This window comes from Lithobates pipiens, unplaced genomic scaffold (genome assembly GCF_037356315.1).
Source record: "Lithobates pipiens isolate NorthernLeopardFrog02 unplaced genomic scaffold, aLitPip1_a1.2 Scaffold_18, whole genome shotgun sequence".
Taxonomy (NCBI): Eukaryota; Metazoa; Chordata; class Amphibia; order Anura; family Ranidae; genus Lithobates; species Lithobates pipiens.
This window is the reverse complement of record NW_027507758.1, coordinates 429,239,234-429,262,632: the sequence shown is the minus strand read 5'-3', so window position 1 is coordinate 429,262,632 and position 23,399 is coordinate 429,239,234. Positions and strand designations below refer to the sequence as shown.

The 23,399-nt window shown below is 45.1% G+C and overlaps 1 protein-coding gene across 1 annotated transcript in view; it reads right to left on the bottom strand.

Annotated features, from left to right (window-relative positions):
• KPNA4 (karyopherin subunit alpha 4) overlaps window positions 1–22,639 on the bottom strand; it is a 55,106-nt gene extending 32,467 nt beyond the window's left edge. Inside the window, exons 1-2 of the mRNA XM_077488061.1 lie at window positions 22,214–22,639; window positions 5,179–5,223 (exon numbers count right to left, since the gene is read on the bottom strand). Of these exons, the coding sequence (XP_077344187.1) occupies window positions 5,179–5,223; window positions 22,214–22,282 (114 nt within the window). The 5' untranslated portion in view covers window positions 22,283–22,639. The remainder of the gene's footprint in view (window positions 1–5,178; window positions 5,224–22,213) is intronic.
• Window positions 22,640–23,399: the final 760 nt, after the last annotated feature.

The window sequence follows — 23,399 nt, the reverse complement described above, 5'->3', positions numbered from 1 at the left end:
TCTAGCATTACAGTTTCCACAACGCTTAGAGCGGGTGGAAGATTTCACGGGACGGCTGGCAACCCCAAGGGCAGTGGCATCGTCCCCTGAAACAAAAACATACAGGCATTACAATACAGCACTGTACCACCCAGAGGAGAAGAGTTGGGGTACCCTCCCCCATCTAAACCTCCGGCGGCCGGTCAGACTCACCCCCTGTGGTCTCCTCCATGGCCATGGACCCTGCGGGTCTCTCCTCACGTTCCATGCTGCTGGCACCAGTGAGCTTCTTCGGACAGCTAACACAGGCGAAGGCAGCCGGTCTGTGGGAGAAGTGGGTGCCTGCTCCTCCTGGATTTATGTCCCCGATTTGGAAAATCAGCTGTGAGGCTGAGGCTGTGGTTACCTCCATGCTGATACGGCCACCATTTTGCTGTAGACAGGAAATGACCCGAACTCTGAGCTCACTTCCTGTTCTGTGGAGGAAGTGATGTCATTCCTCCACCAAGCTCCAGGAAGATGGTGCCAAACCTCCCCAGAAAGCTGAGCACCTCTGCTGCAAAGGGGAGATACTGCCTCCAGCTGCACCAAGAACCCTCTGGATTGCTGGACCTGGAGTCTTCAGAGAGATACCCTGAGCCAAAAAGGGACACCAGGCTCCTTTTCTGCACGGCCACCGCACAGGTAAGGAGAGGAGAGGAAAATTGGCCCCTGAAGTTCTGGGTACACCACTGTACCCAGGGTCCTTCAGCGCTCAGGGGGGGCTCTTCCAGTTTCTGCTGCCCCCCCTGAGGAAAATATAGGGGAACCCCCCAGGAAGGATGAGAACATCCTGCCAGACCTAGAGGCTTCCCAGGCATTAGGTCTGGCTCCCAGGGGGAGACCACCAGCCCCAGGCTTCGGGTCTAGGAAAAAATAACAAACGGTTTCGCTGTGGGGAAACACAATCAAAAACTGAGGAGCACGGGGAGGGGCGGGGGCTTTTAACCTCTTTGATTGATTGTGTTTCCTGTCAGGTGGACCAGTCATCTCTCAGGGTGCCGTCCTGGAAGACGACTTGAGAAAAATTAAGCCCTTACAGTAGTGATTATCTGCTTTTTCTACTATAAAGGGCTCATTTTAGTTTTTTTTAACCCCATTATGTTACTAAACGTCTGAGATCTGGTTTACATCTATGTTTTTTGGTGCTTTATGCAGAAATGCGCTACAGTTCATTTACATGATTTCCTATGGGATGCGTTCACATCTGAAAGGGTCAGGGACTTTTAACGCAAAGCGGTGCTTTATTGGTTCAATATACTACAATTGAGAAGCTGCAGAAAAGCATGTAATGCGTTTATGCAGCAATTTGTGTTTTTTAATCTGGCCCAAAAAAAAAAATGCAAAAAACGCAGATTGCAGTAAAATCACGTGCGCAAAAATCAAAAACGCACGGCAGAAACAGATCAAAAGCAAACAGCATACAGTGGTGTGAAAAAGTGTTTGCCCCCTTCCTCATTTCCTGTTCCTTTGCATGTTTGTCACACTTAAGTGTTTCGGAACATCAAACCAATTTAAACAATAGTCAAGGACAACACAAGTAAACACAAAATGCAATTTGTAAATGAAGGTGTTTATTATTAAAGGTGAAAAAAAATCCAAACCATCATGGCCCTGTGTGAAAAAGTGATTGCCCCCCTTGTTAAAACATACTATAACTGTGGTTGTCCACACCTGAGTTCAATTTCTCTAGCCACACCCAGGCCTGATTATTGCCACACCTGTTCACAATCAAGGCATCACTTAAATAGGAGCTGCTTGACACAGTAAGGTCCACCAGAAAATCCTTAAAAGCTACACATCATGCCGAGACCCAAAGAAATTCAGGAACAATTGAGAAAGAAAGTAATTGAGATCTATCAGTCTGGAAAGGGTTATAAAGCCATTTCCAAAGCTTTGGGAATCCAGCGAACCACAGTGAGAGCCATTATCCACAAATGGCGAAGACATGGAACAGTGGTGAACCTTCCCAGGAGTGGCCGGCCGGCCGCCCAAAATTACCCCAAGAGCGCAGCGACGACTCATCCAAGAGGTCACAAAAGACCCCACAACAACGTCCAAGGAACTGCAGGCCTCACTTGCCTCAGTTAAGGTCAGCGTTCATGCCTCCACCATCAGGAAAAGACTGGGCAAAAATGGCCTGCATGGCAGAGTTCCAAGGAGAAAACCACTGCTGAGCAAAAAGAACATCAAAGCTCGTCTCAATTTCTCCACAACACATCTTGATGATCCCCAAGACTTTTGGGACAACATTCTGTGGACCGATGAGACAAAAGTGGAACTCTTTGGAAGGTGTGTGTCCAAGTATATCTGGCGTAGAAGGAACACTGCATTTCATAAAAAGAACATTATACCAACAGTAAAATATGGTGGTGGTAGTGTGATGGTCTGGGGCTGTTTTACTGCTTCAGGACCTGGAAGACTTGCCGTGATAAAAGGAACTATGAATTCTGCTGTCTACCAAGAGATCCTGAAGGAGAATGTCCGACCATCTGTTCGTGTACTCAAGCTGAAACGAACTTGGGTTCTGCAGCAGGACAATGATCCTAAACACACCAGCAAGTCCACCACCGAATGGCTGAAGAAAAACAAAATGAAGACTTTGGAGTGGCCTAGCCAAAGTCCTGACCTGAATCCTATTGAGATGTTGTGGTATGACCTTAAAAAGGCCGTTCATGCTCGAAAACCCTCTAATGTAACTGAATTAGGACAATTCTGCAAAGATGAGTGGGCCAAAATTCCTCCAGGACGCTGTAAAAGCCTCATTGCACGTTATCGCAAACGCTTGGTTGCAGTTGTTGCTGCTAAGGGTGGCCCAACCAGTTATTAGGTTTAGGGGGCAATCACTTTTTCACACAGGGCCATGATGGTTTGGATTTTTTTTCACCTTTAATAATAAACACCTTCATTTACAAATTGCATTTTGTGTTTACTTGTGTTGTCCTTGACTATTGTTTAAATTGGTTTGATGTTCCGAAACACTTAAGTGTGACAAACATGCAAAGGAACAGGAAATGAGGAAGGGGGCAAACACTTTTTCACACCACTGTAGGTATGTACCGAGCCTTATGCTGGTCGCACAGATCAATTTTCGGGTGAGAATATTCAAACTAAAAATCTTTGTACATGCGCCGAAAGAATTTTGTTTAAAATTTTCACTTGTAGCCCTAATTAAGTGCGTGTGGTGCGCGTGTGGTGCGCGTGTGGTGCGCGTGTGGTGCGCGTGTGGTGCGCGTGTGGTGCGCGTGTGGTGCGCGTGTGGTGCGCGTGTGGTGCGCGTGTGGTGCGCGTGTGGTGCGCGTGTGGTGCGCGTGTGGTGCGCGTGTGGTGCGCGTGTGGTGCGCGTGTGGTGCGCGTGTGGTGCGCGTGTGGTGCGCGTGTGGTGCGCGTGTGGTGCGCGTGTGGTGCGCGTGTGGTGCGCGTGTGGTGCGCGTGTGGTGCGCGTGTGGTGCGCGTGTGGTGCGCGTGTGGTGCGCGTGTGGTGCGCGTGTGGTGCGCGTGTGGTGCGCGTGTGGTGCGCGTGTGGTGCGCGTGTGGTGCGCGTGTGGTGCGCGTGTGGTGCGCGTGTGGTGCGCGTGTGGTGCGCGTGTGGTGCGCGTGTGGTGCGCGTGTGGTGCGCGTGTACACTTTTTTTTACAGGTTACATTTTTAGAGTTAGAGGTCTAGTGCTAGAATTGTTGCTCTCACTCCAACCTCCAACTTTTGCATCGATATCACATGCGTGGTTTGAATGTTGTTTACATACGTAGGTCACGCCCGCGTATGCGTTTGCTTCTGCGTGCAAGCTTTTTTTTCTATTGTTTATTTTTACACTTTCCCCCAAAAAAATAAAACACACACAAACACATTTTGATCACTTTTATTCCTAGTACAAGGAATGTAAACATCCCTTGTAATAGTGCTTCATCCGTCCTCTTTCTGGATCTCTCTCGGGCCTCTGGGAGTGAAATCTCCATGGGGGCGACCCAGAAGCACTTGAGGGCAGCAGGAGGGGGTGGGCGTAACATCCCCTCTTGCCGTCTGTAAGAACGCTCAAGTGGTTGAACGGCCGCTATGATTGTTATTAGAGGTAGACTGATATGGGTTTTTCTCTGGCCGATGTTGATATTTAGAAGTCACGGCGGCCGATGTATGATGCCGATTTTTTTATTTTTACTTTCCACCAACTCCCCCCCCAATCTCATAAAATCTAACAGACACCTTTCCCACGGGCATTTTTCAGGTGCTTTTGGGCCAAAAATAGCACCTGTAAAGTGCCTGCAAAACAGCTCCCCTGCGGTCTGTGTGAAAGTTTGAGTGCCTTCATACCGAGGCGATGCGCTGGCAGGATGTTAAAAAAAAAAAAAAGTCCTGCAAGCAGCACCTTTGGAGTGGTGTATACTGCTCCTCCACCATTCCTGCCCATTGATATGAATGAGCACCACTGACGAAGCGCATGCAATGCGATTTGGCAGCGGTGCTTCACAGGCGCATTTAACCCCTTCCTTGGCCGCTAGCTGGGTTATATGCATCCCACTAGAAGCCGAATAGCACCGCTAAAATTACGGTAAAGCACCACTAAAACTAGCAGCGTTTTACCATCAATGCCTGCGCGCTCCAGTGTGAAAGCAGCCTTAAGTGATACAGAAAATTTCTTACATTTAAACATTTATTAAACAAAAGAAACCTCCAGTTTACTTGTAAGTATAATTTAGGTTAAAAAAAAAAAAAAAAAAAAAGAAGGCTAACTTTACTGTTTTTTTTTTTTTTTTTAAATCATTAGTGTATTTTTTTTTTCCTAAAAAACGTGCGTTTGAAAGACCTCTGCGCAAATGAAGCGTGACATACAATATTGAAACAACCGTGACCCCTGGGATCTCTGCTAAAAAAAAAAAAAATTATATATATATATATATATATATATATATATATATATATATATATATATATATATATATATATATATATATATATATATATATATATATATATATATATAATAACACACGCCTATCTGAATGATGCCTTAGATATCCCCACTGAAAAACCAGGACGTCATATGATGGCAAATGGTTAAATGCTTGCTACTTACTAGGTGGTTAGCGAATCAATTTCTATCCAAAAAAAAAAACATTAAAAAAAATAAAACACGTGTAACACAAAAGTACATATGAAGTTTACCTTTCTTAGTTCCACAACAACTTCATTTCTCTGTCTTCTCATGCTCTGCAAAACAAAAATAAATGTATATATTAAATTGAATCTATAAAAAGTAAAAGCATACAATCTGTTTGCATAGACACAGGGAACACTGCAGGCAATGAGCCCTGCAGGCTACAAAGGAAGAAATATAGAATTTCATATACAGTAAAAACACCCTCATCTCTTGGGCAACTGCACAAACCTTACATTTTCAGATAGGCATGTATGCTTAATACAGTTAGGCCGGGCCATAGACTGTTCAAATCTATGTGGGAGTTCCATTGCTCTAGTTCAACAAGGCCATGTTTTGGGAATTCTCTTAGATAAAATAGCTGTCCAAAATACCAAGCCAATGACTCAGATTTAAAGCAAATGTGCAAGATAAAGGAAAAACCTGCAGACATGGCCTGTTGGGGGTACTTGAGGACTGAGGTTGAGAACCACTGCTCTAGTGCATTGGTGTTCCACAAAGTGATAGCCCATCAAGAACGTTAATGCATATAAAAACGTGCATTGAGGAACGTGCACCACGTTGGAAAAATATTAACCCAGCCTGTCACAATGGATTCACAGCTATGCATTTAGGCTGAACATTGTTATCAGCAGAATGCAGATGAGAACGTTTTTTTGCTGCAAATTCATTGCGATTTTACCATAATTACTGTGCTTATAGTGGTTTTTAGAGGCCAAACCCCCCCACCCCCCCAAAAAATAAAAAGTAACGTGCGTTAATGACGCATATTCTTACTGCATTTTAAACGCATTTGAACTGGGAGGTGCGGTTTTTTTAACTGACCAAAAATGCACCGTTAGATTTTTAACAGCACAATGCAAGTGCAACGTACTAGTGTGAAGAAATACGTATCATTTAAAAAGGAATACATTTTTTCTTTTCTTGCCAATTTCACACCGAGGTGCTTTTCAGGCGCTAAAAAGGTACATCATGGGACACAGAGGCAGGCTAACATTACCTGCTGGGTTATACTCCATCAGGTCAATGGACACTGGTAGACCAAAAGGTCTTCAGACAGGAAGCAATCCGCTATATAGCCCCTCTCATACAGGAAGTACTTTAGTTTTGTAGTAAGCACTAAATGCTCAATGTCCCATGATGTACTCAAAGAAAAGGATTTTACAGGTAGGACGTAAAAATCCTATTTTCTTTTTCATACATCAGACACAGTCAGGCTAATATTCATTACCAGCTGGGATGTCCCAGAGCAATAGCCTTGAGGGGAGGGAGACAACGCCAAACAATAGCCATCAGAAATTATACGGCAGCCCGCAGTACACTGCGGCCGAAAGCCGAATCCTCGGCTGCTTGAACATTCACTTAATAAAATTTTGTGAACGTATGCACTGAAGACCAGGTAGCAGCCCTACAAATCTGAGCCACAGATACCCGATGGCAAAAAGCCCAGGAGATTCCTACACCCATGGTAGAATGAGCGCTCACCCTAAAGGGAGGAGCTTTATGTTTCAGACCGTAAGCCTGAATGACCAATTGACAATGGAAACTGCCTGCCCCTTCTTGGGTCCTTTTTATTTGTTTTACCATAAGTCTGATCCTCAGATCTAGACAGATAAACCTTGAGTGCCCGGACAAGGTCCAAAGAATGCAGTCATCTCTCTTCCCCCAAATGAGGCAGAGAGGGGGGCAAATGAACGTCCTAATTTAAATGAAATGCCGACACCACCTTTGGCAAAAAGGATGGAACAGGTCATAACACGAGCATCAAGTACGCTTCCCTGCATGAAAAGGGCCACCAAATCCGACACCCTTTTAGCCGAGGGTATAGCCATCAGGAAGGCTAGCTTGTGTGACAGCAGGTCAAATGGAATTACCTTAACAGGTTCAAATGGTTGTTTCTGTAACAGACAACCCCAAGTTCAAGTCCCAAGGACTTGTACTTTATTTCCACAGCTGACTGTAGAAAAGAGAATTCTCCCAATCACATTTCCAAGGATGCCATTTTCTGACTTCACACCAAGCAATGCAGCCTTATTTGCACTGTATTGCACAATAACTGTGGGACTATTCCTTCAGTATTTGTTTATATTTTTTTCATTTGTTTATGCATAATTGTTTACACAATCTTAGCGCTACACTATTTCACATTCTGTTTTGACTTTGTTAGAGTCGTAGCTGCCGATTTCATAGTAGCGCAGTGTTTCCCCCTTCACTCATTCCACATCTAGTGACAGGCAACGTGGCAAGTAACATTCCGCATCTGGTGGCAGACAACACACTCAGGGCTCCCACTAACTCTGCATTATGGCGAGTTGTACCATGTTATTTATTACTACAATGTAATAATAGAAATAATGCGCTGACAAACTGCCCACGAAAAATCACTTAAACCCCCACCCCCACTGGCACAATCTTCTTCCACGCAGCCAGTCCCAGGTGCCAAAAAAAGGTTGGCGACAACTGCTTTAAAGCATCAAGAGCAAAGCACAGCGCTCGAGGAGTATGTCTTGCTTTCAGGCAAATCATCCTAGTAAAGCTGCACGATTCTGGCCAAAATGAGAATCATGATTTTTATGCTTAGACTAAAAAGATCACAATTCTCACAATGTAAAATCTTTCACATTAGACCAAAAAAAATAAAAAATTATATCAAATATATAATAATGGGCCAACTTTAACCACTTAAGCCCTAGACCAATTTGCAGCCAAGGGACCAAGCCCCTTTTTGCGATTCAGCACTGCGTCGCTTTAACTGACAACTGACAAGAGCTTTCTTTTGGGTGTATTTAATCACCGCTGTGGTTTTTATTTTTTGCATTATAAACAAAAATAGACCAACGACTGAAAAAAATGCAATGTTTTTTACTTTTTGCTACAATATTCCCCCCCCCCACCCCAAAAAAAATAAAAAAATAAAAAGATATACAAGAAAAACGTTTCCCCCTCAGTTTAGGCCGATACGCATTCGTCTACATATTTTTAAAGGGGAAGGAAAAAAAAAATAATTCGCAACTAGCGATTGGTTTACACAAAAGTTCATTTTATAGCATTTTTATAAAAAAATTTTTTTTTTTACTAGTAATGGTGGAGATCAGTGATTTTTATTTTGACTGCGACATTATGGTGGACACATCGGACATTTTTGGGACCACTGGCATTTATACAGCAGTGCTATTTAAATGCACCGATTCCTGTGTAAATGACACGGGCAGTGAAGGAGTTAACCACTAGAGGGAGAGGAGGTGTTATGTATGACGTTAAGTGTTTTTTTTTTATTGTAGGGTGGCGTGGCCTGGCATGTGACGTCACTAATGGTCTTTCCCTATAACAGGGAACAGATTGGCGACAGCCACAGTAGGAAGCATGGGGAGAGGTTTGTTTACACAACCCTCTCCTAGTTCTTCAGCTCTGACCCGATCATGGGACACCAGCGGCGATCGGGTCCGCTGGTCCCACAGCCGCGGCGATCGGGTCCGCTGGTCCCACAGCCGCGGCGATCGGGTCCGCTGGTCCCACAGCCGCGGCGATCGGGTCCGCTGGTCCCACAGCCGCGGCGATCGGGTCCGCTGGTCCCACAGCCGCGGCGATCGGGTCCGCTGGTCCCACAGCCGCGGCGATCGGGTCCGCTGGTCCCACAGCCGCGGCGATCGGGTCCGCTGGTCCCACAGCCGCGGCGATCGGGTCCGCTGGTCCCACAGCCATGGAGCTCAGGACCGGGTTGGGCACTTAAAGAGCAACGTACGGGTATGTACTTGTGCCCAGCCGTGCCATTCTGCCGACGTATATGTGCAGGAGGCGGTCCTTAAGTGGTTAATTAAAAAAAATAAAAAAATAAAAAATAAGTCACTCTCTCTCTCTCCCCCCCCCCCCCCCCAAAAAAAATTGCATTTGAAAGACCGCTACGCAAATACAGTTTGACAAAATATTGTACCAGCCACCATTTTATTCCCTAGGACCTCTACAAAAAATTTTTTTAGCCAGAATCATGCAGCTCTAGTGTAGATAAACGAAAAGTATTTTGCTTTTCACAATTGGAAAAATAAAGTCAGTCCTCACTCATCAGCCTAGTATCTACTCATCTCTTACAGGAGCAGCCTTTCATTGAAAAAAATAAATAGGAAGGATCCCTCGATTTCTGCATCCAAATGCACTGGACATAAGCCACTGTCCCCAAGTACACAGTGTCCTACAACAGAAGCCAGTAACAGGAGGCATGAGTGTGCAGTATAAATTTAGACAGACTTTGAAATAAGATAATGCTGCATAGCAAAACATAATAGCTCGCTTTTAAAATAGCCAACATATACATACATTTCCTCAGAAAGAAAAATTAGTAATGTGAACGCAAGACAGTGCTACACAACATGCATTCATCCATATACACATCAAATAGAAGAGACCTTTATGAAAGCAACCAGTACAAAGCAGGCTGGTTCGGTCATATGAATGGGAAACGAGACGACAGTTTAGGTATTAAAGCCGTATTCAATCCAAAAAATTATATTTTGAAGATCACGCATTAGTGACTGAATTCGTTTTTTAGGCCCCCCCACCCACTTTATTTTCATATGGTGATTCTAACAGTAATACACTTCCTCTGGGTGGCATTGCTCTGTATGAAGTAGCAAAGCCACTCTTGGACAGCAGCATTGTCAATTCTGTCCTGGAGACGAAGCTATCCATCTGTAGCATTGCGTGACTGAACTTGAACCACATAACCATCAAAAGGGACTAAAAACAATGATACACAAAATTGCTCAACACTAGGACATTGTCTGAAGTTTGGCTCACTTTGGAGACTATGCAACGCTGTACAAACAGAAGGTCCACAACTCTGTCCAACCCTGAAGGATGGCATTCATCCTGTCAATCTTCCAATGTAATGGATGAAAAAGCGCTACCAAAAGACATCTTGGTATGGGTCTAGGAGCACGCAGACTATCAGAAATTTTTTTTTGGACTTGCCCAACATCAGGAGACAATCCATTTAAAGTTCTTAAGTAAAAACGGAGCAAAAAAAAAAAAACACACACATCTCAAAAGGTGGGGGTGGGGGGTGTTACCTGGTTTTGACAGGTACCCGCTCCCACTTCAGGAGCAATTTACTGCCAGAGGTTGAGCTATCATCCAATGAAGAGCCCACAGGAGCTGTGGGGAAAGCAACGGGGGACCGCGCACACGAAGATTCAGGGCTTAGGTAAGTAAAACGGGCTGGATGGCAAGGTGTTTTACCTTAATGCATAGGATGCATTAAAGGGAATTTTAACAATTTTTGAACAAACATGTTATACTTACCTCCACTGTGCAGCTCGTTTTGCACAGAGTGGCCCCGAATCTGGTCTTCTGGGGTCCCTCTGCAGCTGTCTCGGCTTCCCCCAAGTACTTCTCAAGTTGAAAAAACACAGTTTTAGAGCCACTTTAAAGACGAAGTAAACCCTGATGAGTTTACTTCCTCTTTCATTCCCTGCAAAGCATAATGGACTACTATGCATCGCATAGTAGTCCATTATGTGTCCCTTACCTGACACATGAGCCAGCGAAGTCACCGCTGTCCCCTGTAGTTCGGCGCATCCATCTTCTCGGTGGGGTCTCCCAGCTCCGCCGCTGCCATTCGGCAAAGCCGCGATGACGTCACTCCCGCGCATGCGCACGGGAGGCGAGACGCGCAGCATTTTCGTCATAGAGGATGCCACACTCAGTGCACCTGTGTGTCGCTGTCTTCAGCGCATGCGCCGTAGACAGCAGTGCCCGTCTTCGGGCAAATATCTCCTAAACCATATAGGTTTTGGAAATATTTCTTGGACCTACAGGTAAGCCTTAATCTAGGCTTACCTGTAGGTCAAAGTGGTTAGTAAGTGTTTAATACTGGTACACATGAGAATATTGGATAAATTGTTTGCATGCTAGTCTCATTATCTAAAACCGAATAGGTTACTAGAGTTACGAAAATTCTCATAAGACAATACAACTTCCCATGATTATGCAACCGATTGTATTCTTTTGTTTCCGTGCATGAGTGGTCTTAGTTGTTTTTATGGGCAAATACTGCCAATTACGGTAAACAAAAATTGTCCATTTTGTTCTCTTACGAGAAATTTGGTGCTTTTCCCTTCAGATAATTTTGCATGACCTGTCCTGATCGAAATTTGTGTACCAACGATCAGATTATCAGACAATCACTTCAAAAGCAGTATATTTCATCCGATTTACTCATCCGGTGTGCTAGGCATTACTGAGATAGGGAGGAACTTGATAAAGAGGATGTAGAATCACTTTCTTTCAGATTCTACGTTTTTAAAAGTCCTTCTAGAAGTAGAAGATGCAGTCTTTTCCCGCCAATCCTCCCCCTACATATAGGGATGCATTGATACCAATCTTGGCACCAATACGCATGAAAATGCTCTGGATACTGAAACTTTGCGGTACAATTTGTGTCACTACAGAATGGATGCAAATCGCATAGGATTTAAAAAAGGAATGTGGTGCAATTCCATGCTGAATCACAGTGCAATTTCCGACTCATGTGTGTATAGAAAGGAAAGTGTCATCTAGTGGGCAGTTTATATAAAATAAAAAAAGAAGTATAGCTCACATTAAGTACATGTCTGGTCAAATGCAAAAAGTGCAGTGTCCCAGTCCTGTCGATGATGGGAAACAATGGCAGATGAGGAGATGTATAAGGTGGTCCACCAACAAGCTGACATTACGTCTGCCCTATAACCATGGGGTCCCGGACCTTCTCCAGTGGCCGCAATTTTCCATCATTGGTGGGACTGGGACACTATGCAGATTTCACATTTGAGCAGATATGTGAAAAGAGGACGAGAAAGGTTTCCTTATTTCTGACTTGCAAAGTAAAGGCATATCGTGCTAGTATGCATCGCACACTAGCACATTATCTGAAATCTACCTGCAAACTAAGCCCTCCACCAATGCGATGTCACCACTGGAGGCTGCATCCATCTTCACCTTCCTTTCAGGTCTGCAGGCTCTGGCTGTGACCATGACTCATGCATGCGCGGGTGCCACCAGTCACGGCTCTGAAGAAACGGCACGGATGGCCATCCTTCAGAGGGCATGTGTCAATGTTATCGGCTGCATATACAGTAAATCTAAATGCTGCATGTTTAGAAGATATTTACAGTACCTATGCGATTTGGACAGGAATTGCACCGCATTTCTGTTCAAATTGCATGCGATTCTATGCAGTGCTATTTGCCCATTTATTTTTAATTTACACAAATCTCACTGCAAAATATCGGTACCGGCGAGTATTTGACCGGAAGTATAGGTACCCGTGCTTGCCGATAAACCGGTATCAGCGCAACCCTACCTACATATATTGCAAATAATGACAGGAGGACGTGTCAGCAGGAGGCAGAGAAACAATACAGAGATGTTCCCAGTGAAAAGCTGTGCATGAGAGTGTTAGCATCTGTCTTGACCTCCGAGAGGGCGGCAAATTGCTCATAGCACAGCCAGAAAACAGACTATGCTGGGATGGACGTGCTTCTATGCCTAGCATGGTCAATTTGAGATGGGAAAGCAGGGGGACTGGCACGTATCCCAGGTATTTCGCACAAGGGAAGTAGTACATGCTAAAACATACGCATGAGAAACATCGAATGTCAGGGTAACATTCACTTTAATAAGGAGCTACCAACCCCTAAGGAATATTAATGGACTGAGAACAATGTACAATGGGTTAAGCAGAAGAGGCTTTGTTATTTTCCATTGCAGGCCACAGTAGTAGTGAAAAGTCCATCAAAACTTGGACACCTCCAAATACACAGCGGACCTGCAAAGTAGAGCTGCACAATTCTGGATAAAATGAGAACCACAAGCAATTTTTCAATGGTTAAAGTGGACGTAAAGCCTCACATATACCCAAGTGAAGTGAATAGCTTCAGATGATACATGAAACAAATCTCCCAACATAAATTTTACACGTATATCTGCGGTCTTCTGCTTTATATACCGTTTAGAAAGTACATCTGTTAAAATTTTCTCTTCCCGTTCCAGCAGGGGAGGGGAGTCTTGCCATACACTGAGACAGCTGATTGGAGGAAAGGCACCCCCCCCCCCCACACATAGGTAGAGACCTGCAGAGTTGTTCTGTGAATTGATCTGCCAATTTATAGCACCTGCCCTGACACAAATTTCAGCCTGGTTTTAATCACGAGTCAGAGAACTTGTCAGAAGTTATCATATGATAACAAGAACAGAGCAGGAGAAAGCCACAGGACATAGGACTTAAGATAGATAAGAAGACACTGTAGATATGTGCCCAGCTCAAATTTCATGAAATCACATTTCTATCCACTAATTGTGCAGCTCTACTGCAAAGAAGTATTTTGTGTCCTGAAAGCTGCCTCAGTCACCTGCACAGGAAGTAGTACACAGAATAGCCATTTTAACCACCACCACCCCCCCCCCCCCCCCACTTGGGTCTTGCCACTCAAGGAAACACCGTAAGCCCCATATACACTTAGATTTTCTGCAGATGGAACATTGACAGGTCGTCACAGCGTGCAAGACCATCGCATTTCCAGTATGGAAAATAGTGCAAACCTGGACTATTGTATCCAAAATTGAGAAAAATCTAGCAGAGATGAAGATATTATGCTGAGGATGCCAAGAATAAAGCAGAGCTCTACCCAAAAGGGAAGATCTTTTTCTACTCCCTAAATCGCTGCCACATTTGGCACCTTTTGGTGGGGTGGGGGCAGGGAGTGCCTGCTCCCACTTCTTGCTCAGTTCACCCGGCAAACTGAGCTGCAAGTTCACCCCTCCTTCCCCCACAGCCTTCTGGGATACCTCACAGGTTCCTGGAGACCGCATGCCATTCACAAAGCGCAGCGTGTTTTGTGCAGTAGGAAACCAGCTCTGAAGCACCAGGACCCAATAACCGATTAAAGATTTGGCTCCAAGTGCCCTAATATTTAAAGTCAGCAGCTACAGTATTTGTAGCTGCTGACTTCATTTTTATGACAGGGGGCAGGAGTTTCTCACTAAAGTGGAAGCAAAGGCAAGTCATAGTCTGTTTAAAAACCATTACCTCTGCATACATTTAAGAGACCAGTGTAAAAACATTTTTTAAATCCACTGCAGTGCAGTCAGTGGAAGCCAGGAAAGACAAGAACAGCGCCTTCTAAGTGTAGCAGGTTAGTAGTTAAATGGATAAAAGATGAGCATAAAAACACTCAACTGGCAAGGATTGTCCAGCATGGTATATACTGTATTCATCCACTCTGTCTTCGGGTGAAGTCAGGCGTCACTGGTTGTGGTTAGGGATGCACCGAAATTTCGGCCGCCGAAACATATCGGCCGAAAATGCCCTTTCCGAAAGGAAAAAAGGATAATTGAGCCGAAAATGGGGCAGGAGCTGGGCGGAGCACCGCCACGCCCATCATGGGAGATCTATAAACGCAGGAAAGCCGCCTCCGCAGTCTGGTTCAGTAGAGCGCCGGGAACATCACAGCTTTAAATTTCAATAGCTGTGTGTTCCCCCGTCGCGCGCCGTCGCATACAGCCCCTCCCCCTTGTCCGGGGAACTGTGATAGACAGATTACCCTTCCAGATTGGACATGTGATCTGTCTACCACAGTTCCCCGGACAAGGGGGAGGGGCTGTATGCGACGGCGCGCGACGGGGGAACACACAGCTATTGAAATTAAAGCTGTGATGTTCCCGGCGCTCTATTGAACCAGATGGCGGAGGCGGCTCTTCTCTTCGCTGCATCACTGGCTGCACAGGGGACAACACACTTATTTCTTATGTCCCGCCAGTCTCTGACCACCTCCGTACCATGTCCCCAGTCTCTGACCATCTCCTGTATAAAAATATTTTTTTAAAAACAGTCAGTCATTTTCAGTATCTGTGCTGTTTCGGTTTTCGGCCTAGTGTATTTTTCATTTTCGGTATCGGCACCAAAAAACCCATTTGGTGCATCCCTAGTTGTGGTGGTCTGTAATCTAGCCCCAATTCAGCCGTACTGCTGGCTCACAGCGCTTCTCAGTTGCTGGGACGAGAATCAACAGGTGCCCATCACTTCCGGGTCACAGGATCAACAGGCCGTGCTAGCATTCAAAGCATGTGTGCTCCTTCGTCGGGCTTAGCAACAGACGTCAGCTCAGAGGATGCACTATTATAACCCCTACACTCCACAAATACCCCGTCTTCACAATTTTCACCCCCAGTCACGCAAATAATAACTTTGCTCAGCCTCTGTGTGATGGCTCACTTTACCTCTCCTCCTGTCAGGTCCTAGTTACATCACAGGCCTAGTGGCAGGGCACCCTGAAAACACCACAATCTTCCATCCCGAGGTGACAGCAGGATCCTGGATCTGGGACCAGTGTTCTGTCAAGACGTGCCCACTATCGAATAGTGCCCGGGACTAACTGCGAATGAGCCATACATAATAGCACAACAGCTGATTGTACGATCAGCTGTTGTGTCGGCGAGACGGCGCCTGCGCACAATAGCCGACTGAAGACATTCTTCAGTCAGATTGTGCCTTGCGCTGCCGAGGAGTGTTCATGTAGGCAAGGGGCGGAATTTAACATATGGGGCGTGGATGTTTTCAATGATGGCCAGTGCTGCAAGGATGGGGGCAGAGTTTCTAACAATGCCTAAACAAATCTGATAAAAAAAAATTTAAAAAAGTATAATATATATATATATATATATATATATATATATATATATATATATATATATATATATATATATATATATATATATATATATATATATATATACACACACATATATACATATACACACACAATATCTATCTAGCTATCTGCTATTCTTCCTGGAGGGCCTATTTAGCTAGCTAAACTTTTAAAATTCTACCCCCATCTTTGCAGCAGTGGCCATCCTTGAAAACATCCGGCCTCTTCATGTTAGATCAGCACTGGCCTTCAATGAAAGCATCCGCCCCCTTCATATTAAATTCCACCCCTCACCTACATGAAGGTGCCTTTGCACAATCTGACTGAAAAATGTCTTCAGTTTTTGTTTTGTTTTTGCAGCACTGGCCATGCAATTCCACCCCCAAGTGCCCATAAATCCGACCACAACGTGTAGAAATTCACCAATCATGGACAAACTCTCCAAAGGAGGGCAAGGCACAATCTGATAGAAAAAAATAAAAAAAATTGTCAGCTATTGATGGTAAAACCAGCTGTTGTGATGTTACGTACGACGCATGCGCCCTTCAGTCCGGGCACCATTCGATGGAGGCATTTCTTGACAGAACAGGTGGGCGGGGCGATGAACAGATCCTCGCTCCGCTCTCCTGTGTTGTGAGCTGGGCTGCAGCAGCATGCAGGGGAGGAGACAAAAATAAAAACTGCTAGCCGCTGCCACCAGCCTAGAATCAGCCCTGCCTGCGGGCCAGGTACCTGCTCCCACTTTTGGCTCAGATCGCCACCGTGAGTTAGTCCTGAAATGCAAATGCCATTTTTAAACAGCAAGTAAAATCAAGCATGCCATCAGTAGTAGCCACACACACAGGTTGGGATGAGAAGGGACTAAGGGAATAAAAAAGCATTCCAAAGAAATCTGTGCATAGTAAAGCCTTCCTAGAACTGAAGGTTCTGCACATTGCTGCGCATGCAGCAATGCATCCGACCATCCTATATTCCAAAACCGTGGGTGGAGCCATGCAAATCATTCCTTTATGCCCCACTTGTCAGATCCACATCTAGAAGTGCTGGTGTATAGAGAAAATATAGCCCAATATTATAGGGTATAGTCTCATAACAGAAGTAGCTTTTTCAATGTACTGTAGTCAAAAGGAGCCCATACAAAAAATATAAATAATATCAGTGGGCCCACAGTAGCTGCAGTCACTGTTACAGGTATTCTGACAACAGTGGACATCGCTGTATAACTATGGAGGTTTGCATCCATGCCAACAGCAAAAAATAAAATAAACATGCAAGTTTATGGCCAGCTTTACTCATGAACTGTTAAAGGGCCAGTTTACACCACAGAAAGGCAGTCCGGATGCGTTGCTGCATGAGCATTTTTGACACGTTTGTGTGTTTGATGCGTTCTAGTGAATCTTTTTTCCCTCCTCTCTCTTCAAGTAGGGTCATGCGAATTTGTGCATTTAACTGCATTCCAACCAGTTTAAGGCAGAAAAAATAAAATAAAAAAAATGCACCACGTTCTATTTTATTTCTGGAACGCACTGAGTGAACTATGCCTTCGAAAACCATATAAACCTACTATCCATGCATTTTTGATGCAGGAAAAAGGCTAGCCCAAAGGGCTAGTACATAACACAAATGTCCACTAGATCCAGTGCGGATGAGTTTCGGCATCCATGTTTTTTGATGCATTTCCGTCGGCATCCCATATGTTTTTCTCCACTGTACTGTGGTCCAGTGCATTTTTGTAGAGTACAGTTCTGTGCAGAAAAATGCAGCACGGTCTACTTTTTTTCTGAAACTGCAAGCACTGGTGTGAACTATGCCATTAAAACTACATAACCTACCTACCCCCCCCCCCCCCCCCCATCAAAAAAATAGAAAAAAAAAACTGGAATGCATATAGTGTGAACCAGGCCTCAGACAATGAAATCATTTCCAACTCAGAGTCCACTTATCTACACCTTCCTATTATCAGTTGGCACATGGAACAAAGTAGTGTTGCTAAAAGATTAGCACAAAAACACTACAATGGGAGGATATCTACCACCAAACGTCTGTATGCAAACATTCAATATCTTGTTGCAACTACTATAAAATTGTTTGAACATTTAAAGGGTAAGTTCAGGTTTACAGAAAAACCTATAAAGGTGAACTTACCCAGGACCTCCTCCTCAACCAACCGATCTGCAGTGCGGCGATCTCTCATTCTGAGCCCAAGTATAACCCCCATCACAGCTTCGGGGCTTAGAAATCCCGGAGCTTAATCTCCTAAACATACCCCATCAGGAGGGATGTTTAAGAGAATGCCAACAGGTCGCCGCCAAGCAGAGCCCATGTAGCACGTCCTCTCAGCAGGGAAAAAATTGTAATGTTAATTCACTTAACAGATTTTTCTGTAAAGGTGAACTTACATTTTATTTATTTTTTGAAAGTGTATCCTAAAATCTGAGTGTGTACCAGAGCATTTCCATTACTTTGGACAGATTTTCTCTCACCACATGTGTGAGAAAGTGAAGGAAATGTTCCCCAATGGGACAACAATGTACACCTGCAAATCTTTTCACCCATAGGATTTTTTTTAATTTTTTGCATTGCTATTGGGAGCAATCAATTTTGCCTGCTTTCCATGGTGCATGTTTCACCAGTGCATTTCAGGTGTGGTGCATTAATAAATCCCAGCTTGCTGCATCTTTGATGATTTTCATACACTTATCACAATGCATGTGAACACTAATACACATAAAACCCATGTACAACACAATGCACAGATCTGATGCAAGCTTAATGCCTCATACATACGATCCGATAATTGTACTTATCGTTCGCATTTTCTTGCGTAATACTAATATCGAATTTATTAGTGCATTTGCGCTCTACGAAATGTAGTTTTTTTTTGTAGGATTCTGAAAAACCTTTCCGTTTGCGTAGCTACTTATCGGAAATTATGTGAAATACGCGTGACCCGTGTCTGCCGCGCCTTTTGGCTATTTCAATTCGTATTGTCCTCCCATCTCCTTCCAGGGTTATTTTCGTGATTCCGATCATGCGTAGCGTTTGTCTATCGCTTTTTAGCAGGTGCATACTGTACCGATTGACGTTCGCTGAGCTATCAGAGCAAAGTTTTTATGCTTGTTCCTTCGGATAGTGTTGGACGAACTGTCGTGATCGGATGTCGAAACTTTGTACCAACAATCAGACTATCGTGCAATTAATCCAAAAGCGTTTTTTTATTATTTGATTATCTGATCGTGTGTACGAGGCATAAGGCTGTTATGATCCTTACTTCACTACCTGGTGAGTCACTGGCCTGAAACAAGCATAACAACCAAGTAGATCTGAAGTCTTTTGTCCTGATGACCATTGTTTACCTCCCTTTTTAGTCCCAATGACAATCAAAATGTTTGTCTTTCAGTAGGGACATGTTACAGCAACAGTGCGCAGCCAGGTGCCCACACTTGTAAATGCCGGCAAGAGTGCGGATGGCTGCATCGCTGGATAGTGGGACAGGCGAGTGTGTGTTTATTAAAAGTTACCAGCTACACTTTTGTAGCTGGTGACTTAATAAAAAAACCACTGGAACTCCACTTTAACCACTTGCCGACCGCTGTCAGCATATATACAAGTCGGCAGAAGGGCACAGCTGGGATAAGTAATGTACTTGTAGGTTACTTTAAAATTCCCTCCGTCCGCGCCAGTGGCATGCACCTGCTGCGAGCTCCATGACCATGGGACCAGATTGGCATGGGGATGAACGCAATCGTGCCACGGAGCTCAAGAACAGGGAGATGGCAATGTAAACAGCATCTCCCCGTTCTGCCTAATGATGGAATACTGATAGTCTGCTCCCTGTCATCAGGAGCAGCGATCAGTGTCCACGTCATACAAGCCCCTCCCCAAGTCAGTTAGAAACACTCCCCTAGGACACACTTAACAAATCCCCCTAGTGGTAAACCCCTTCACTACCACTGACATTTCTACAGTAATTAATGCAATGGTCCAAATGTGTCAAAATTGTCCAATGTGTCTGCCATGTCGCAGTCACGAAAAACAAAAACACTTATCGCCGCCATTACTAGTAAAAAATGTGTGTGAGATTATTATATATATATATATATATATATATATATATATTTTTTTTTTTTTTTTTATAAAAATGCCATAAAACTATGCCCTATTTTGTAGACGCTATAACTTTTATGCAAACCAAACGCTTATTGTGATTTTTTTTTTTTACCTAAAATATGTATAAGAATACATATCGGCCTAAACTGAGGAAAAAAAAAAAAAGGTTTATATATTTTTGGGGGATATTTATAGCAAAAAGTAAAAAATAATGTGTTTTTTTTAACACAAAATTGTTGCTTTTATAGCACACCCACAAAAAAATAAAAAATAAAAAAGTAGGGTGATCAAATACCACCAAAAGAAAGCTCTATATGTGGGAAAAAGACACCAATTTTGTTTGGGATCCACGTCGCACGAATGCGCAATTGTCAGTTAAAGCGACGCAGTGCCAAATCGCAAAAAGTTCTCTGGTCAGGAAGGGGGTAAATCCTTCCGGGCTGAAGTGGTTAAAGAGAAAAAAAAATTGGCAAGCAATTTTCACCTCAGCCCTGCCAAGCAGTGCCTACATTATTACAGAAGGCGGCACTATTCAGGTAATCATGCAGTGAGAGTATTGTGGTTGCCTGAATAGCTCAAAGTGAAGATTCCTCCATCCCCACGGTTTAGCATGGACGAAGGAATTTACTACATGTCTCCTATTTAGCCCGCAGAAAACCAAATCAATCCCCACCCATGCTATACAGTGCAGATGGAGGAATCTTCACTATCAGCTAATCAGGGAACCACAATACTCACACTGCTTGAATACCTGAACAGTGACTGCTTGCAAAAGAATGTCACTTAACGGCCACATTAATTCTTCATTAAAAAGTGTTGTTGAGCTAGGTGGTACTGACAGGGTCAGCCATGGCTTGAATGTCTGCCGTTTTACAAGAAATTAGACAAAACGTGATCAGTGTATACCCAGCATAAAGCAGTATTATTTTATTATACCCAAAGCAAACATATTGCAGCTATTTCTTAAAATGTGGTGGCTGCATTCATTTTAGGCCCTCTTATTTCCACCTGGTGATCTGGCCAGCAAGTGTTACTTTACAGCAGAAAAAGCTGACCCGCAGATGTAGCAGTGAGGAGAACAGAGACAAACCATTTAAAAGGAGATGCATGGGGTACAGAAAAATAAACTTTACCTCTATGCTGTAGCTGTCCCACATTGGCTCCAAGACTGAGAACTGAGCAATCACACGACTGCTGATTGCTCATTTCTTAGTCTGCTCGGAGAGCAGTAATTAAGTCGCCGCTCTCCATCCTGCCCCTTCGGCTGGAGCCCACTATAGGCTGACCCGGAGTACAAGGAGAGTAAAATAAGTGTACTCCCGTGACCGACAAGAGAAGTATTCCAGAAAAAGCTTTGGTCTTACTTCTCTTAAAGCGGCTGTAAACCCTGCTTTGGTTTTTTTTAACCTATAGGTAAGCCTATAAAAAGGTGTACCTGTAGGTAAAATGAATATCTCCTAAACATGGATTGTATAGGAGATATTTACCTAGCATGCAGCCACTGACATCAGCACGCATGTGCTCTGAAGGTCCAGCATACTGTGCCGAATCTTCATAGCTTCTTGCCGAAACTGAAGCCACCCGTGCAATGTATATTGGCACAATGTGCCATTGTTCCCCCACTTAGCCAAAACAATGGCATTAGATGTGATTGTCCCCTTGGAAGAGGGCCATCCCCATATGCCCCGGGTGGTTCTATAGATGGGCACCCCCCATATGCCCCGGGTGGTTCTATAGATGGGCACCCCCCATATGCTCCGGGTGGTTCTATAGATGGGCATCCCCCATATGCCCCAGGTGGTTCTATAGAGCAGCGTTTCTCAACTCCAGTCCTCAAAGCACCCCAGAAGATCATGCTTTCTGGATTTCCCTCAGGTGAAATGGCTGTGGTAATTACTAAGGCAGTGAAACTGATCAGATCACCTGTACAAGTCTGAAAACATGACCTGTTGGGGCGCCTTGAGGAGTGGAGTTGAGAAACCCTGCTATAGAGGCGAGTTCCTGTCTCCACAAGGGAAAGCCTGTATTACAGGACAGCCGCACCCCGATCACCCCACATTAATCATCCAGGTGGATGGAGAAGCGGGATCCGCCCTGGTGTGGAGGAGATCGGCCTCCCAGCACTCGAGCAGCGGCAGGCCCAGGCTCAGCGACGTCATAGCTGGGCCCAGGAAGCGCTTGGGGCCGGCCTTGTGCGTGCCGGTGTGTCGGAGCCGGGCTCAGAACAGAGGGTGGGGGAGGGAAGGAGGTCTACCTCTAAGTCGCGCCCTTTGTTCTTGAAGTTCTTCAGCCGCTGGTTGTCCAGCTTGTCGTTGTCAGCCATGATGGGAGCGCCGGGGCCTCTAGTCCGCCTGCGTCGGAGTGTAGGGAGAAGGAGGAGGGGGGTGACTTATGGACACGGCTCCTCCCGGACTGGGGAAGCGCTCCTCACACCGAAGCTCGCCGCTCACACAAGACTAGCGCACTCTACAGCCGTTCGTCAGGGCGGAATGCCGGTAACAAGAAAGCCTCGAGCTGGGAGAAATGACCACGCCTACAGGCAGGGATCCCCGAAGTTGATTGGTAGCTGCTTGACCCTGTGGGGGGCTCGGATTGCGCAAGACTTCCGGTGGCTCGTCGCTCCCCCAACCACTTAGAACGCTGCGACACTGAAAAGAACGCGGGAGGATGGCGCAACTAGGAGCCTGGACGTTGTGCGTCACGTCCGGCGGGGGGCGTCACGTATAACGTGACGTGCTGCTGTTATGGGGCAGTGTTTTGTACCGTACATGGACACTGGCGCGAATTGACCTTATAGCGACTGTTGTGGGTTCTCTGTATAGGTCGGGTCTACAAGGGGTACATTCAGAGGATGTATAGGGGGCGAGCAGAGACTTTGTATCTGAGATAGACTATGATCTGTTAGCCCTCTGCTGGTGATAAGCAGTACTGCGGGTACCTCAGTTGTGTATGTTGTAGGTGTGATAGAAGTGCTCCAGAGAGGGAACGTGAACTTACAGTATTACAGTTTTGTAACAAACAAACACATACTCTGTGCTATCTGTGTGCCACTGCAACTGCTTCGAAGAATTAAAAGCGGGAGTCCACCGGGACTCCGCGTTTTTTTTTTTTTTTTAAAAGCCAGCAGCTTCAAATACTGCAGCTGCTGACTTTTAAAATAGTAACACTTACCTGTCCAGCGCGCCCGCGATGTCGGCACCCGAAGCCGATCGCTAGGTCGTCTGTCGGGTCCTGCCGCCGCCATCTTGGGTATGGGAATCAGGAAATGGAGCCTTTCGGCTTAATTTCCTGGTTCCCTACTGCGCATGCGCGAGCCGCGCGGCGCAATCCGGACGGTCCCCGCTGCCTCTGGGAACTGTGTGTTTCCCAGCAGGCAGCGGGGCACTTGCGCAAAGGGGCGGGCAGTTGCGGAAAGGGGCGTAATCTACGCCCCTTTCCGC